Source organism: Lissotriton helveticus, chromosome 2_1 (assembly GCF_964261635.1).
Source record: "Lissotriton helveticus chromosome 2_1, aLisHel1.1, whole genome shotgun sequence".
NCBI lineage: Eukaryota > Metazoa > Chordata > Amphibia > Caudata > Salamandridae > Lissotriton > Lissotriton helveticus.
Window position 1 is genome coordinate 878,269,101 of NC_136059.1, and position 16,430 is coordinate 878,285,530.

Genomic DNA, 16,430 nt, shown 5'->3' on the forward strand with positions numbered 1-16,430 from the left:
TTGTGCGCCATGGCGTCACCTGTAGAATCTGTGCGCTGCACCCCAGCATAGTAATTGCTGAGCGTGCATGAGTCCAGTAGGCACAACAGCCATACTTACCGGCATTGGCAGCATTACGGCTGGGGACAATGCCTGTGCTGTAGCAGCAGGGTCACAGCAAGCTGAGCAGTGGATTCCAATGCCCTCGCCATCCCTGGACCTACTAATTAAAGGCATCACTAGCAGTGACATCACCTGCTGTGCTCGAGCAGCCGTCTGTTCAGCAATAAACCCAGTCATACCGCACTGATTAATATATGCAAAAAAAGCATTTTTTTTTGGTGTACATTTTGTTTTTGCATTCGGTGTAGGTAAGAAAGTAAAACACGCCATCTTCCACTTCTTTAGGAATGACAACAGAAAAACGCAGAGTTCAAAATAGCAGTGACATGTACAGGCTGACGACAGGGGTCACAGGCAGCAGCAGTGTTATAGATGAGAGAGCAGGAGTAAAGAGGAGAAAGAAACAAGAGGGGTGAGATAAGACGGAGCTAAGTAGAAGAAAAGGAGAGCAAATCAGATAAAAAGAGAAAGCAGCCATGATGTGAAGAAGAGAGCATTAAGAAGAGAGAAGATAGAATGAAAGGATGTAGAGGACAGGACACAGGAAAAAAGCAGACAAATGATAAAACGGAGACACAGCTAATCACTGAAGAGTGATAGTAAAGAGCTAACATCGAGGGGGGAGAGAGCAGAGCATGGATAAAAGTGAAGAGGAAAAGGGGCAGGGATAGAATGATGAATAGAGGGCAAATCCGAAATACAGGGAATAAGGTAAACCACCAGGTGTGACAGAGATGATGGAAAACAATTAGAGAGGTGAGAGGATAGACACTTAGAACAAAGACTGAGGGGACAGACAACAGATCAAGGTTAGAAGATAGAGACTGAGGCAGTGAGAGTGTTGAAAGTGGGGCTCACCCGAGGAAGAAGTGAGCTGTGGCCTCCATGGCAACATTTTCAGCACCTGCACTTCTTTATTTTTACAAATTAAGCACTGATCTAACCGCTCCAGAGTAAAACATTTTACCTACTATTGCTAAGATTAGTTGGTAATAGTAAACCTAGCCCCTCCAAAATTCCAACATTTTCCCTGCTTTTTCTTATGTGGGATTGGGAATAGTACATCTAACCCTTCCTAAATCCAACACTTTCTCTACTGTTAATTAGATTGGAATGGGAATAATGAATCTAAATTCTCTTACTTAGATTGCAATCTAAATAGTCAATCTAATCCCCCCGAAACCAATACTTCCCCTCCTTTTGCTTATGTTGGAATGATAACATTTAAATCCACCACTTCAATCACCAACACTTTCCCTACTGTTTCTAAGATTGGAGTTGGAATAGTCAGCCTAACGAAAGGCCAGCACTTTCTTGCTTTTGCTTACGTTGAAGTGGACATAGTAACTGAAACTCCTCCAAAGTCCAACACTTTCCCTACTGTTGTTTAGATTGGAGTGGGAATAGTACATTTAACCCCTCAAAAGACCTTGCCTTTTCCTACTGTTGCTCAGATTAGAGTGAGAATGGTAAATTTAACCCCTCTAAAGTCCAGTACTTTCCCTACTTTTGCTTATGTTGGAGAGAGAATAATAAACCAAACCACTACAAATAGTTTTGTTTATTTTGTATTGCTGCTATTTAGTTTTATTTTCTTATTTGTTTTAATGTAAATTAAAATAAAACGTAATTTATTTATTTTAATTGTGTTTTTTAGTTTGGTAATACATTTTTTCACTGAAATATGCTATGTGGTTTTTATTTTTTTGTAATTAATATTGATATTTTTTAGGTAACTGTTATACATGCATTAAGGTAAATATAAAATTTACCTTAATATTTACAATTATTTATAAGTATACTTTTTTTGTTTAATATTTTAAATAAATTACAAATAATTTGGCAGACATCTTGGATGTTCTATTGCACAATATTTTTGACACATTACATACAAAGCGAATATTTTAGTTGATGACATTTTTGACTTAATATTCTTCATCACAATCATTTTGTACATGATATTTTTGTCAAATAACCCTATTTTAGTATATTTTCAATCGTAGGTCAAGGTGCAGCTTGAAGTTCAACATCAGGGGATCAGGCATACATGCGAAACGTCTATGATTATGAAGAATTAATCTATGAATTGAGTTGACAAAAATCTGCATTAAATTTAGTAAATGCAAACTGATGCTGTTGTTGTTAGGACAAAAGCTCACTAGGTTGACATGATTGTCTCATTGACCCACTTATGTTCTGCATAATCAGTCACGTGTATTAATATGACCAAGCAGTGCCGGCTTCTAGAAATAACTTTTTAGGGATTTTGATTAAGAAGTTTGAAAAATACAACATATGAGCACATGTTTGAATATAACATAAAAATTCAGATCATACTGTTATTAAAGACATGGACTGTATGGGACCAGGTGCAGAAATTCTTTTATAGTCTCTATACTTCATTACTAGTAGTACCAATAATGTCATCCGGGTTGGATTTATTTATGTGAAGGGATGAAATAACTTGACATTCTGTGCATGTACAAATTATCATCAACTATGTATTTGGGATAACTCTCTTCAATTATGTGGACATCGAGTAATCCAAGTCCTTATATCATTAGCGTCCTGGTAAAGCTGCTAGGAAATTACATGAGGAGGATACAGTCATTTGTAGGCATAGGACTCGTGATAATTATTAATTTCCTGGGGGATAGTATTCACACCAATATACAAGATGGTGAAGTTGAAAGAAATTAAATTCTAACAGTTTTTCAAGTGGCATGTGCTTCACATGCATTCATTCAATATCTGTCCAAAGTCTCCTACTAGACGGTTATACATAGCCTCCACAATATAAATGTAAAAGAAATTAAAACAGTGGAGTGATGTTTTAAGCGGCGAAGGTGAGCATATACTTCTGTTCACCAATGAGACCTATGAGACCTGTGCTCTGAAGATATTGAGAACCCAACATTGCTTGACTAGCATCATTGCAAAGTTCAGTGCCAAAACTCATAATTCAGAAGCCAACATTAATGTTCAAGGAGATGCTTATTAATTATAAGCAGGTAACATATAAACACGTACAGTGCATGAACCGTTTATCATATTTTAGAAGCATTGTGATTACTGGGAGGAGATGATGACTTGTGATTAAGATGCTGACTATGGAACCCAGACACCCTGGCTTCTGTATTGGCTTAGGCAAAAGACAATGTGAGATTCTGGGTACATCATATTATCATTCTGTAAGTGAAACTGTAAATTTGTATTGAAAATATATGCAAGTTAAAACTATAACTGTCCAGTTTATTACTAGTACAGTACAAATCCTGTTTTTTGCAATTCGGTTTTTAACTAGAGCACACTCTGTAAATTTCTGTTTACTGAGTATCTTGTTGAAATTTCTGCTGCGAAGGAATGGTCTTTAAAATGACTGCTCCTCAAAGCTAGGTTTGTTTGTTGGTAAATACCTAATAATCATTAAACATATTAAAATAAAATATAAAAACAGTTTCAATTTTCAGCACTCACCAATGCATGTTTTCATGTCAATGGAAGACATAAATCCATCGTAGCAGAGACAGCGATATTCCCCAGGAATGTTGGTGCATTGACCTCCATCACATATTTCAGGGCTGTCCTCACACTCATCAATATCTGTAAGAATAAATGTCACAGTCAAAACGCACTCATAAAAACATTCTTAAATGGGATACAGCTCTGAAATCCAAGAGTTTGTTTTAGGGAAAATCGTAATAGACAATGAGGTTTTTTATGCATTCTGGAATGCTCTTTTTAGGTTCATCCATTTAAGATGACCTCTATGTAAAAGCCTCATATATATATGTGTGTACTAGATGCCATTTGACAGGCTTCACATTATCTAAAGGGAAAATACATGAAATACATTTCACAACAAAATGAAATAAAGGAGAAAAAACCTCAAAGAAGAGACTAGCTGTGGATCACAAGAGCATTAACAAAATCTAGCCATCAAGAAATCTCAGGTCCAAGAACAAATTTTTACTAACACCTCTGAGAGTACGTACTTCCAGGAATGGTGGCCGAGCTTTCTCGTATTTGGCCCCAGCCGCATGGAACAAAATTCCACTCCATCTCTGTAACTCCCCTGATCATGGCAGTTTTCGCAAAGGACTAAAGACCTGGTTATTTGCAAATTAGTGCCATTTTCTGATGTCAGAGTCTGCTGCAGGCGCCATGAGACTTCCTGGAAGTGATTTGCGCGCCATATAAATATCCATGACTTGACTTGACTTGACAAGTGCAGTACCAGCACCAGTGCAAGGACTATGTAGCACCTTAACAGGAGAAAGTGATGTGTTATTTGTTGATAACTGCAAAAGATTATGGTCTGTCCTTGAAGGATAAGTTTATGGAAAATAATCAGCCCTGCCCTCAATTCACTTCACTGGCTCACGTTGAAGAAGAGTGCATTTCAGAACATTGTGCCACATCTACTAATATGGGATTTTCAAAAAAGTGGTTGTGAATTGCACCTTGACTTTTTGCAAATCCACTGACATTTTGTGACTGACCAATGAATTATTATCTTGTTTTGCAAAATCACAATTTGGAGTGGGGGAGAATCCAACCTACTTCATGAACCTAATAGGTTAAATCACAAATTGTAAATTACTTCAGTTGGATGCCATAACGAGGTTGGTGGCCTGCTATGTTCAGTGATTACATTTTAAAAACCATTTTTTTTTCAATACAGTCTATTTTCCTTATAGGAAACAGGACTGTGTTTAGATAAAAATGTTTACTTTAAAAAAAAAATTGGTTTGCGAGTTGGCAGTGTTCCACTGGACCACTGCCCACACCCCATCACACTTTTGTTTATCATTTCCAGGGTGGAGGAGTCTCTTCTCTTTTGTGAATGGGTTGCCACCTCCTTTCAAGAGTTGGTAACTCTCCAATGGTTTGCAATCCAAACTGCAGTTGAAAACCATCCCAACATTCCATTGCAAATCACAGCTTGGTAGGATCGCTCTAAACATGCCTTTTCCAAATTGTGATTCATTCAGCATTTTGAAACGATTTTGGGATTCGTTAATCGTTTTCCAAATAGCAAATTGGGTTTAGTGTATAGTAAAAAGCTATCTAAAAGTTTTAAATCATATTATTTAGCGAATAACTGGATTTGTAACAGTACATCTAAGCCCATTGTGCCTGATCCACAAGTTCTTTCTTGGCGGTACCCTAAGAGGCCTAACCAAAGCTAGCTGGCCAAATATCCAAATCATAAATCTAAGATCAAAACCACTAACTGGAACAATCACATCTTTGCCTGAGACATAAACTGACTTGATTTAGGGAGGTCTCAAAAAACCTCCTCCAAATGGCATGTGGACTATGTATCAGGTCAAAGGTTGAGGTTGCTATCATACATTTGAAATCACACTGCTACCTAATGCACTTGGCAATGACATAGTCGTATACCTAAGACTGCCTTACTCCTCTTTGACCCAATTAATGCTTTTCCATCTATCCATATTATCCCACATCTCCATGCAAGGATTGTGCATGCACATCATTTCCACCACTGATTATCTAGCTCAGTTCACACTTTACATCATCATTAATGTGTATCTTGGTCTTTGTCTCTTCTTTGTACCTTTTCCAACAAAGTATCCAGGCAGTAGAAATGTGGCATATATGGTATATAGACTTCACAAAGACCCAAGTAAGGAAAGACATGCTGAAAAAAATCATTAATTTTATTACTGATATTAATTTTTTAAGACCTCACCTGAACATGTCCTCATATCTGGCATCAGTGCATATCCCTCAATGCAGCTACATTCATAGCTTCCTTCTGAGTTGGAACATTCGTTGTCACAGCCTCCATTCATTATGCTGCACTCATCAATATCTGAAGGTAAAAGACACTTTGAGTTCACCTTGTGTAACCTCCATGCTTAATCAGATGCTGGGCATCACATCTGGGTTTTCTGTCTTTGGCCATAGTCCTAAATATTGTCCATGAACAGACTGCACTAATGGTATTACAGAATGCGCTGAAGGGCAGGAATGAGAAGAATTACATTAGAAAGGGTTATTCTGCCATGCAGCTTGGTGTGTTCTGCATTGTGTCAAAGCTGATTCCTAACTTCACATACAATGGAGTCGTTTTTATATTTCAATATCTTTCTGAAACAAGTCAAAGTGAAATAGTGTTTCTGATTCATGATAAACATCTGTCAAAGCATAAATCACTTGTTGTATATGCTAATTCCAAAATAATCTAGACCAGATCTTTTAGCTTCATTTGAGTTTTAAGACAAATGGTATGTTTACTCATGTGTTTATGAAGATGAGTAGAACAGGACATCAGGAATCATTAGTTTCCATGTCACCTGAAGTTACCTTTTGTGAACAGATTTTGAGTGTTGAATAAAGAAATACCTACCAACGCAACCCTGTCTGTCTGGTGTGGTCTGGTACCCCGAGTTACAAGAACACTGGTAGGTTCCAATCATGTTCACACACTTTCCATTTCGGCAGAGATTATCACTCAAGGAGCATTCATTGATATCTGTGAAGGAAACAAGACACATGTAAAAAGACAGCTTAGGAGAGGTCCACAAGTAATAAAGTAGGCCTTCTTTTTTTGTTTTCATTACAGCGCGCAAGACAATTTTTCCTGTCTCCACATATGCAAGGGCTGTTTTGGTTTCACAATCACATGCATTCACATTGTCACTTATAAAGAATTTCACCATTGTTAAGAGTAGCCACTCAATTCTGATGGGGCAGCTAACAGTAGTTACTTGCCACATAAGAATTGTGAGATCCATGGGATCACAGCAGATCTGGTTATTTGCACCTGTAGATTTCTGCTCCTGAAAGCAGTTGACATATCCTTGTAAATCAATGGGGGGAAATGAGGAACTCTAAGGGAATCTAAACAGAATTTCTCCATGCTAATTGCTCATTCCTCAGGGGAGTTTCAGGTTGAACTCAGAATCCCTCTTATGGGACCCCGGTATCGTTAATTCAGGGATATATAATTAACAATGCGGTATAGATAGTAAGAATGGATTTCATGTCTTGCCTTGAATCAGCAATTGGGTAAAATACATTTCTACCTATTAACTTGTTTAGCAATCTAAATATTGGAGAAAATACAAAACTAGATTATGATTTTCAAGGAGACTGATAAATGAGAAGTGTAGATGGTTCCTGCCAGTGAGTATGTGCATCTTCATGGATTTGTAATCTAACATTATGATTTTTCTTAAAGAGTGATACATTTGAAATTTGAAGTGATAGAACTCTAAAAGAAAAAAATCAAAGTTCTGTTAAATCTTCCTGGTGCCATTCATAAGTCAAATATTTCAATTAAATCCAATGCAGTGTCATTGAGACTCACCAATGCAAGCGTCTCCTGAAGTTGACAGCTCATGTCCGGGTGGGCACTCGCACTGAAAGCTTCCTTCTGTGTTCACGCATTCTCCACCCCTGCAGAGCAACGGGTTCCGTTCACACTCATCAATATCTGGAAACATAGAAAAAATGTAATCAGTTGATAATAGAAATTAGTGTGGATCTTACATTTTGTGTCATTTCAGGTATTATTAGTAAAGTCATGTAAGGCACTGCAGTCTTCAGAATATATATAAAGTATAGTCAGATTGTCCAGCTCTGTATCACCATAAATAACAGGTGCTACTTTTGTCCTTAATGTCACTAGCTTTCTGGATGTGAGAAGAATGAAAGGTAGAAAAAACAACGCAGGAGTCTCATCTGTGAGTTTCAAGTTTAACATGTCTCCGCAGAGTGCAGGTAAACCCTGTGAGCTATCATACTACGAACCACAAAGGCAATCCATGGAAAGATTTAACTTATTGCTTAAGCTTGCAAATAATACCACTTTATTATTGTGATAATTTGGTGCTATGAGTGTTGAATGAATTAACCGTGTGATGTACTGTCAGTAGTGCAGGAACAGATTTCAGAGTGGGGGTGATTTCGTCAATGTTACATAACTAAAGTCATAGGGTTTGTGAAATTTCAAGTGTCACATACAAAAGCAAGTGTAGTGAAATGTATTCGGCAGAAAAGTGGTAAGGGTGTAGTATGTTGCAGGTGATGCTTTTTGGTGAGCACAGTCTCAATTATATTACTAAAGCATGGTGGGGTAGCGCCCACATATTATCAAGAACAGGCAATAAAATTATCGCCGCTTTATCAGCAGGAAACTGCTGCTAAAGTGGCGATAATGGGCTTGATAATATGCCCTTGTGAATTCCCATAGCAGCCCAGGTTAACACCAGAACCTGGGCTGCTATGGGAATTCACAAGGACATATTATCAAGCCCATTATCGCCGCTTTAGCGGCAGTTTCCTGCCGATAAAGCACCGATAATTTTATCGCCTTTTCTTGATAATATGCCCCACAGTTTTTAACTAATAGAGCACCAGTGATAATGCATGGAAATCGGGTTTCCGGAAATATATCTTGATTTATTTTGATCCTACTGAAATCATTGTTTTCATCACAACTGCTGATATAGGTGAAAACGTTTGAAAAGTTCATTTACAAGTATTTATATTTTATTATGTATTAGAATAAATGAACTAATTTACTGTACCCTTGCAAGATTGCCAGATAGTTCAGTTTACAAAATCATCTTGCTTTGCTCTTAACCCCTTCACTGCAGCGGCTATTCCACCGCAGTGCTAAGAGGGCAGGGCGGCCGCGCGGCGGGCGCATGCTGGTGACGGAACCGCTCCGCTGTGCTCATGACGGAGCGGTTCTGTCACGGCCCCGCCCGCTCAATGGAACGCTCTGTGCAGGCGCAGATTCCGCGCCGCGCAGGCATGCCGAGCGGGCCGTGATCAGCACAGCGCGACCGCAGCTGATGACGGAGTGGTTCCGTCACCAGCAGGGGAGGGGTTAAAGAAAAACACCTAAACTCCATGTTTAAAAGAATAAATAACCATTTGCCAGAATGTATTGCCTGTCATTTGACCTCTTTCTTTGAAGCACAGTAAATGTTACCAGATAAAAATAAAATTTAAAGACATCTCTATTGCTCATTACCTCGTGAACTATAGCATAGCTATTCTTTTTTAGCACCCCTACTTCAAGCGCCTATTATTTATCACAACCCACATATATTACGTATGGAGTAACTGGGGCCGTATTAAATATTAGCCCAGGCAGCGCAAATAGTGAGCATCCACTTTCTGCGCCCCCCCAAGGATCTTTACTATATTAGTTGCTGCCGCAGACGTTTGGGTGGACACTTCCGTAATTCTTACATCGCCAGAACTATCTTCAGGGGGTGTTCATTCATCTGCTTGTGGGAATCGCTCCATGCAAATGAGTGAAATACTTTGCCCCTGTACTCGTGCCATACTAAGGATGCAGACACAGTTATGTTTTCCGCTCGCAAATTCCTCTTTCCTCTACCCCTTCCAAGTTGGATTTCAACAAGATGATCCCAACTAGTTAATACCAAATGTTTTCATTTTTTTGGTTCAAAAATGATGAATCAATCTCTCTTAATGTATGCAGTGCAAAAAAGCTTGTTGCATTATAATACTGCATTGAATATTTTTTTTTAAACCTAATAAAAATAATTGAACTATGGATGCAGGCACAGAGGCCATTAAGAGGTGAACTGACTGGGTGATGCGTAGAGATGGTGCACAGTCACTGCATCCTTCAGGATGTTCCTTGAAATAGGAAAAATGGGGTCCTGTTGTTCCCCCTAGGTAATACCCTGCAGATGGGTGCAGTCAGCCACTGTACCCACTTGCAATGGGATCTCTGTTTCCCCCACACGTCTTGGCTGGGTGCCACGAACACTGTGAAAGATAGAGAGCATACTACAAACAGCGGCTCCACCTTTCACTAACATGCTGTTCCAGGGAAGGCATGCGTTTGCGGCTGCCCTGAAGGCAGCACATTATATGCAATATGGTAAATTGTTCCTGTTTGGGATTGGAATACCTAGTTAAAGGTGTAATGTGGCACAAATAGGTACGATGCACCCAAAGTTTAATACGCCCCATATTCTACATATGGGTAGTCATTGCTGCTACATGACAGCAGTGGAAAGAGTTGTGTTATTTTCTGCTAACTCACCAAGAGAATCGCTTACAGACTCAGTGTTCCCTGGCCTCCCCTGAGACTTCAGCTAGCAAAGCAAAGAGGCACAATGGTGCCTGATGATCTGCAGTCTCGCATGCTTTCTCCAACTTCTCCCAGGTCTCTGCAGATCCAAGGGAGGCAGGGGGACATGGGTGGTTCTCTGCCACTGCCAACCACCATCTGCTTCATCCATCTTGACTCTGTGGCTGCCAGGGGACTAACAGACAATGCTGATGCAGCTCTGAGGTAGCCGCTGCTGATAAGCAGAGAGGACAATTAGGTATAGTGGATAGTGAGTGAGGGCAGTAGCACACCAAGTATTACTTTTTTCATTTTGGGGGGGGTGGGAAGAAGAGAGAGTAGTTGTGCCTGAACACCAGGTCTTTTTATTATATTTGAGGAATGGAGGAGAGGGTCATGCCAAGGGTGATGCGGGTGGGACGCAGAACACCAGGAATTTTATTTTTTTATATTTGGGAGAGGAAATTGAAAAATGAGGGTGGTGTGGGAAGCTGGCAGGATGACAGGTATTTTTTTGCAATTGCCTGGGAAGAGGAGAGATGGACAGTGGGTGGCGCCCTGTGCATATGTTGTTTTTCATTTACTGAGCATGGGACTGGGATCTGACGCCATTTTCTAGATGTCTCTCCTTTGATTCCTCTACTAATGGTGCACTGCTTGTCTGAGCATGGTAAGAGGCTTTTGCTCCGCCTACAGGTTCTTGAATATGAGAATGCACCCATATTCATAATTTTATCATGAAGACACCACATTAGCCTTCATTCTTAGGTTTCCAGGACTACAGATGAATTATTTATACACCTAGAATTACCAGTACCAGGTTTATGTATAATTCCTGGATACAAGATTCTGATTTGCACCAGAGGGAACCTTCAGAAATGGAAACAGTACCACACCTGTCTCCTTGATACAATTTCCAACTTTTCAGCTATTTTTCACCCCCAGGAAAAAGCTGTTCAAATATCCGTCACTCTTACCCAATCCCTTAACGTCACCTCCTTGCCTTACGATCTCCCTCCCATCTTCAGGGTTGCATTCCTTCCTCTGGGTTGCCCCTTTCCTTGGAGTGACATTCCTATGCCAGGGCCAAATTTCTTAAAATGAATACATGATGGTCTTCCCTCTCCTTCACAGTTACCTTTCTTATGTTGACCTCCCTCAAGGACACATTTCCCTTGGGACCACATCCATATCTCAAGCTTCCTGTCATCCTTGCTCTTGCTTGAGAGTCAAATCCTCAGTTGTTTTCCACACCCCACCCCTCTTTTCAAGGTATAGAATGCTGTGAGGCCTCAGTTCTGTGGCATGTACTTCTATGAGGACCCCTCTTTGCCTGAATGCAGTCTTCTGAGACCTGTGCATTGCATTTCAAATGTATGAGATGCCATGTATGCCACTTGCCGTACGGCTCTGTTGGTGCTCTGTCGCGGGCAATGTGCCATCACGCTGGTTGCCCCTACCCTGTGCTAGCCCTACCTCTAGGACACCCATCAATGAAAATCATTGTAAAGTGAATGTCTGCATGGTAGCAAATGTATCTTTTCAGTTAATGTAAGATACTGTGTTGCACTATAAACTTTTGTTAAGTCGTCATTGCTACGGTTTACATAACTTCGCCTAAGAGTCCCATAAACACCACTATTCTCTATTTTCTCACACTTATTAAATTATTTAAATAATAAACCTCACATGATAAATATGTAAAGTGTTATTTCTCTGGTTATTTGGAATCATAAAACAGAGGTCTTGCTTTACTGAAGAGTATTCTGTTGTAAATATTTTTGATTATTTCTTGTCCTTCATGTGGGAGACCTATCTTTAGAGGCCATGTAAGGATGATAACTGAATAAGTAATGCAACTGTAGAGCCGGTCCAGAGAAGGGACACATTGAAAGGCACAGACGTTTTAGCCGATGCTCTGTGTTTGGATAACTATTCTTCAGCCAGTATTGGTGCAGAACAACTGCGCTCTAGTAGTCCCAAAGTAGAAACGACCCAGAGTCAAATGCAGGTGATTGTGCTCTGCAGGTATTTAGTGAATCTTGCTTTTTCATATGGTTTTGACTGTCACAGTGCTTTCCTTCTATCTTCTGCAAAATAATTTACCAGCTTTTTATATTATTACCCCAGACATTTTAATTGCCACAACCACTAGTCACTGGCAAGAACAAGTTTAATTGGGCAAACATCAACGTCCAGTGATCCTAATGTGTGCCAAAGCATAGGCCTTATGAAAAACAAGAAGTCGCATAGGTGCCTCATGTCATACATTTTTACTTCGAGGAGTACGTAGTAACCAAAGGCACTTACCCATACAGTTCTTCATCATCATGAAGCCACTCTCATAGCCCTCGAAGCACTCACATTCGAAGCTGCCCGGGGTATTGACGCAAGTACCACTCCCGCAGAGGTCAGGTGAAATACGGCATTCATCAATGTCTACATCAATATAGAGAAATAAATGTCACATAGAGCTGGATGTACTCAGTGCACATGCATTGCACCACAAATGTACCACTGAAAGTATCGAAAGAACACAAGAAAATAACATATCAATGTATCTTATAGTGAGCTTTATTTTAAAGATTGAATTACCACAGTGCTGGAAAGGGAGGCATATACATACATATAACCCAATACTACTGCAACACAACTATACGGCAATGACACTATGAACTTGTTTATACATCACTTGCTACCCCACTCATGTAGATTGGCAGCACTATATAGAACAGGATTTTCTTGCCTTCAGTGCAACGTGCTTAACACACCTTGCCAGAATTTGAGCCCGCTGGCTGTGAACAGAGTGCTACAGCAGATGCGATCATTCAAAAGGCAGTCTTATTGACTTATGCCCTAGAAATAACTTAAAAATATCTAGCAGAACCACACCACCTTTTTCACATGCGCTAACATTATTGCATGATCTGTATCTTGATGACCACTTTAATTTCTCATTTGTGTACATTGCATCCACTGCCATGTTCACACGAGGCCACTGCCATGTTCCCACGAGGCCAATTGACAATATTGGAAAGTTGTATGAGTAGATTTTAAATAAGGAAACATTTGTTACCTTTAATCCTAGTTCTCTTCAAGGGAATCCTCATCAAAGTCATAAGCAGTGAATAGTCCCGCCCATATATATAACACTATAAATGTATATATTTACATATATATGCATCCTACAGTTGAGGCAAAAAATGCCCAAATTATATTGAGTTTTCATTTAAAAACATCCCACAATTATCAAACATTTCCATAAAATAGAAAAGAGACCATAAAGTTTAACCACAGCTTTGTTGGTAAATAAACTGCATTTAAAGCATAACAGAGACAACTGGCACGTGCCTTTAAGACCTCACAGGATACCGTGTATCCCATCATGCCCCATAGGTGACAGTTAAGTCAGGTCTTTTTACGGGGACATAATTAATGAGAGCACAATGGATATTAAAGATTCGTCTGGGGAAGAGGAAGGGTTGCTTATGACTTTGATCAGGATTCCCCTGGAAGAGAACAAGAATTACAGGTAAGCAACTTATCCTTCTCTTCCAAGGGATCCTCAGCAATAGTCATAAGCATTGAAAAGAATAACTAGCCCATCCCCCACACCTGCAGTCAAATCCAGTACCTTTACTAGCAGCTATAACAATTATCGAAAATATTCCTTAAATATGCCCTACTTGAGTATCTGTCTGAAACTAGACAGTAGAGCCTGGTAAAAGTGTGTACTGATCTCCATGTTGCAGCTTTACAAATCTTGGAAATGGGAAATGTTTCAGTAGAGCAGCTGTTGCTGCCTTTCCCCCAGTAAATTGGGCCTTGGATTTGGTAAGTAAGTGTTTGTTAGCTAAATGGTAGGAAAACACTATACAGGATACTATCCATCTAGAGATGGTCTACTTGCAAGAAGCTATGCCTGTCCGCATTGGACCATGAATAGATGGTCAGATAGCCTTATATCTTTTGTTTTAGCTAAGAAAACTTTAGTGCTCGTTTTATATTTAAGGAATGTTAAGCCCTCTCTGCTGGGGTGGAGGGATTAGGAAGGAACACTGTTAGAGAAATAGTTTCGTTAATGTAAAGGTCGGAAACCACCTTGGGAAGGAATCTAGGATGTGTTCTCATGACAAACCTATTAGCATGAAAAACTATATAGGGTTCTTTAGCACATAGAGAGTGAATCTCACGGACTCCACGTGCTGAAGTAATATCAACTACAAAAGCTGCTTTCTGAGCTAAGAGGCTTTTTGTATATGCTAGGAAAGAGGGCCCATAAGCTTTAAGAGAAGACGTAGAGCAGTCTGTGTGGGAGACTTTCTGTAAGCGGTAATGGCTGCGAGATGTACCTTTATGGAGGAAAACTGCAAGCCAGACTTCGATAAATGGAGGCTATATGATAAAATCACATTCTCTTGAACCAAAATTGAATGATGATCATTTTGGGCACATCATGTTAAACCGTGTCCATTGAAAGGCATAGGATTTTCTCTTAGAAGGGCTTTTGGGCTTTCTGAGGATGTCCATACAATCCTATAAGAAGCCTAAATGCCCATACTGGAGGAATTCAGGAGCCATGCTGTGAAGCTCAGAGAGGTGATTCAGAAAAGGGGGTGGTGATGAACAGAGTGTCTGAATTAAGCAGACCACTCTTACCCAGTCCAAAGATCAGGGCTTGATCCATCACCGTTATTTAGCTCACTGCCCCATCCCAGCTCAGAACCTGGCTATATGCAAATTAGTCTGTCCCTGGCCCAGTGCATCATGGGAACAGGGCAGACCAAACTACCAAGCCAATTCTTCACCAGAAAGGAGACAAGCTACCGGGGACCGGTTTCTGGCATTTCAGCCTCGTCGGCCCGGCTTGCTTGAATCCTGATGGAGCAGTGAGCAAGGGACTCATGTCTGAGTATACCCTGCCACACCTATAGTGGCCGAAAACGATTCAGAAAAGGGGGTGGTGATGAACAGAGTGTCTGAATTAAGCAGACCACTCTTACCCAGTCCAAAGATCACGGCTTGATCCATCACCGTTATTTAGCTCACTGCCCCATCCCAGCTCAGAACCTGGCTATATGCAAATTAGTCTGTCCCTGGCCCAGTGCATCATGGGAACAGGGCAGACCAAACTACCAAGCCAATTCTTCACCAGAAAGGAGACAAGCTACCGGGGACCGGTTTCTGGCATTTCAGCCTCGTCGGCCCGGCTTGCTTGAATCCTGATGGAGCAGTGAGCAAGGGACTCATGTCTGAGTATACCCTGCCACACCTATAGTGGCCGAAAACGATTCAGAAAAAGGGGGTGGTGATGAACAGAGTGTCTGAATTAAGCAGACCACTCTTACCCAGTCCAAAGATCAGGGCTTGATCCATCACCGTTATTTAGCTCACTGCCCCATCCCAGCTCAGAACCTGGCTATATGCAAATTAGTCTGTCCCTGGCCCAGTGCATCATGGGAACAGGGCAGACCAAACTACCAAGCCAATTCTTCACCAGAAAGGAGACAAGCTACCGGGGACCGGTTTCTGGCATTTCAGCCTCGTCGGCCCGGCTTGCTTGAATCCTGATGGAGCAGTGAGCAAGGGACTCATGTCTGAGTATACCCTGCCACACCTATAGTGGCCGAAAACGTTTCAGAAAAGGGGGTGGTGATGAACAGAGTGTCTGAATTAAGCAGACCACTCTTACCCAGTCCAAAGATCAGGGCTTGATCCATCACCGTTATTTAGCTCACTGCCCCATCCCAGCTCAGAACCTGGCTATATTCAAATTAGTCTGTCCCTGGCCCAGTGCATCATGGGAACAGGGCAGACCAAACTACCAAGCCAATTCTTCACCAGAAAGGAGACAAGCTACCGGGGACCGGTTTCTGGCATTTCAGCCTCGTCGGCCCGGCTTGCTTGAATCCTGATGGGGTAATGGCTGCGAGATGTACCTTTATGGAGGAAAACTGCAAGCCAGACTTCGATAAATGGAGGCTATATGATAAAATTACATTCTCTTGAACCAAAATTGAATGATGATCATTTTGGGCACATCATGTTAAACCGTGTCCATTGAAAGGCATAGGATTTTCTCTTAGAAGGGCTTTTGGGCTTTCTGAGGATGTCCATACAATCCTATAAGAAGCCTAAATGCCCATACTGGAGGAATTCAGGAGCCATGCTGTGAAGCATAGAGAGGGCAGGTTGGGATGAAAAATCTGCCCTTTCAAGCTTGTACAGGAGATCT

General features: G+C 40.7%; 1 protein-coding gene across 1 annotated transcript in view; it reads right to left on the reverse strand.

The window, feature by feature from the left end:
* FBN2 (fibrillin 2) overlaps positions 1-16,430 on the reverse strand; it is a 1,174,837-nt gene that overhangs the window by 195,713 nt on the left and 962,694 nt on the right. The window contains exons 26-30 of the mRNA XM_078675609.1: positions 12,506-12,634; positions 7,445-7,570; positions 6,482-6,607; positions 5,822-5,944; positions 3,580-3,705 (exon numbers count right to left, since the gene is read on the reverse strand). Of these exons, the coding sequence (XP_078531735.1) occupies positions 3,580-3,705; positions 5,822-5,944; positions 6,482-6,607; positions 7,445-7,570; positions 12,506-12,634 (630 nt within the window). The remainder of the gene's footprint in view (positions 1-3,579; positions 3,706-5,821; positions 5,945-6,481; positions 6,608-7,444; positions 7,571-12,505; positions 12,635-16,430) is intronic.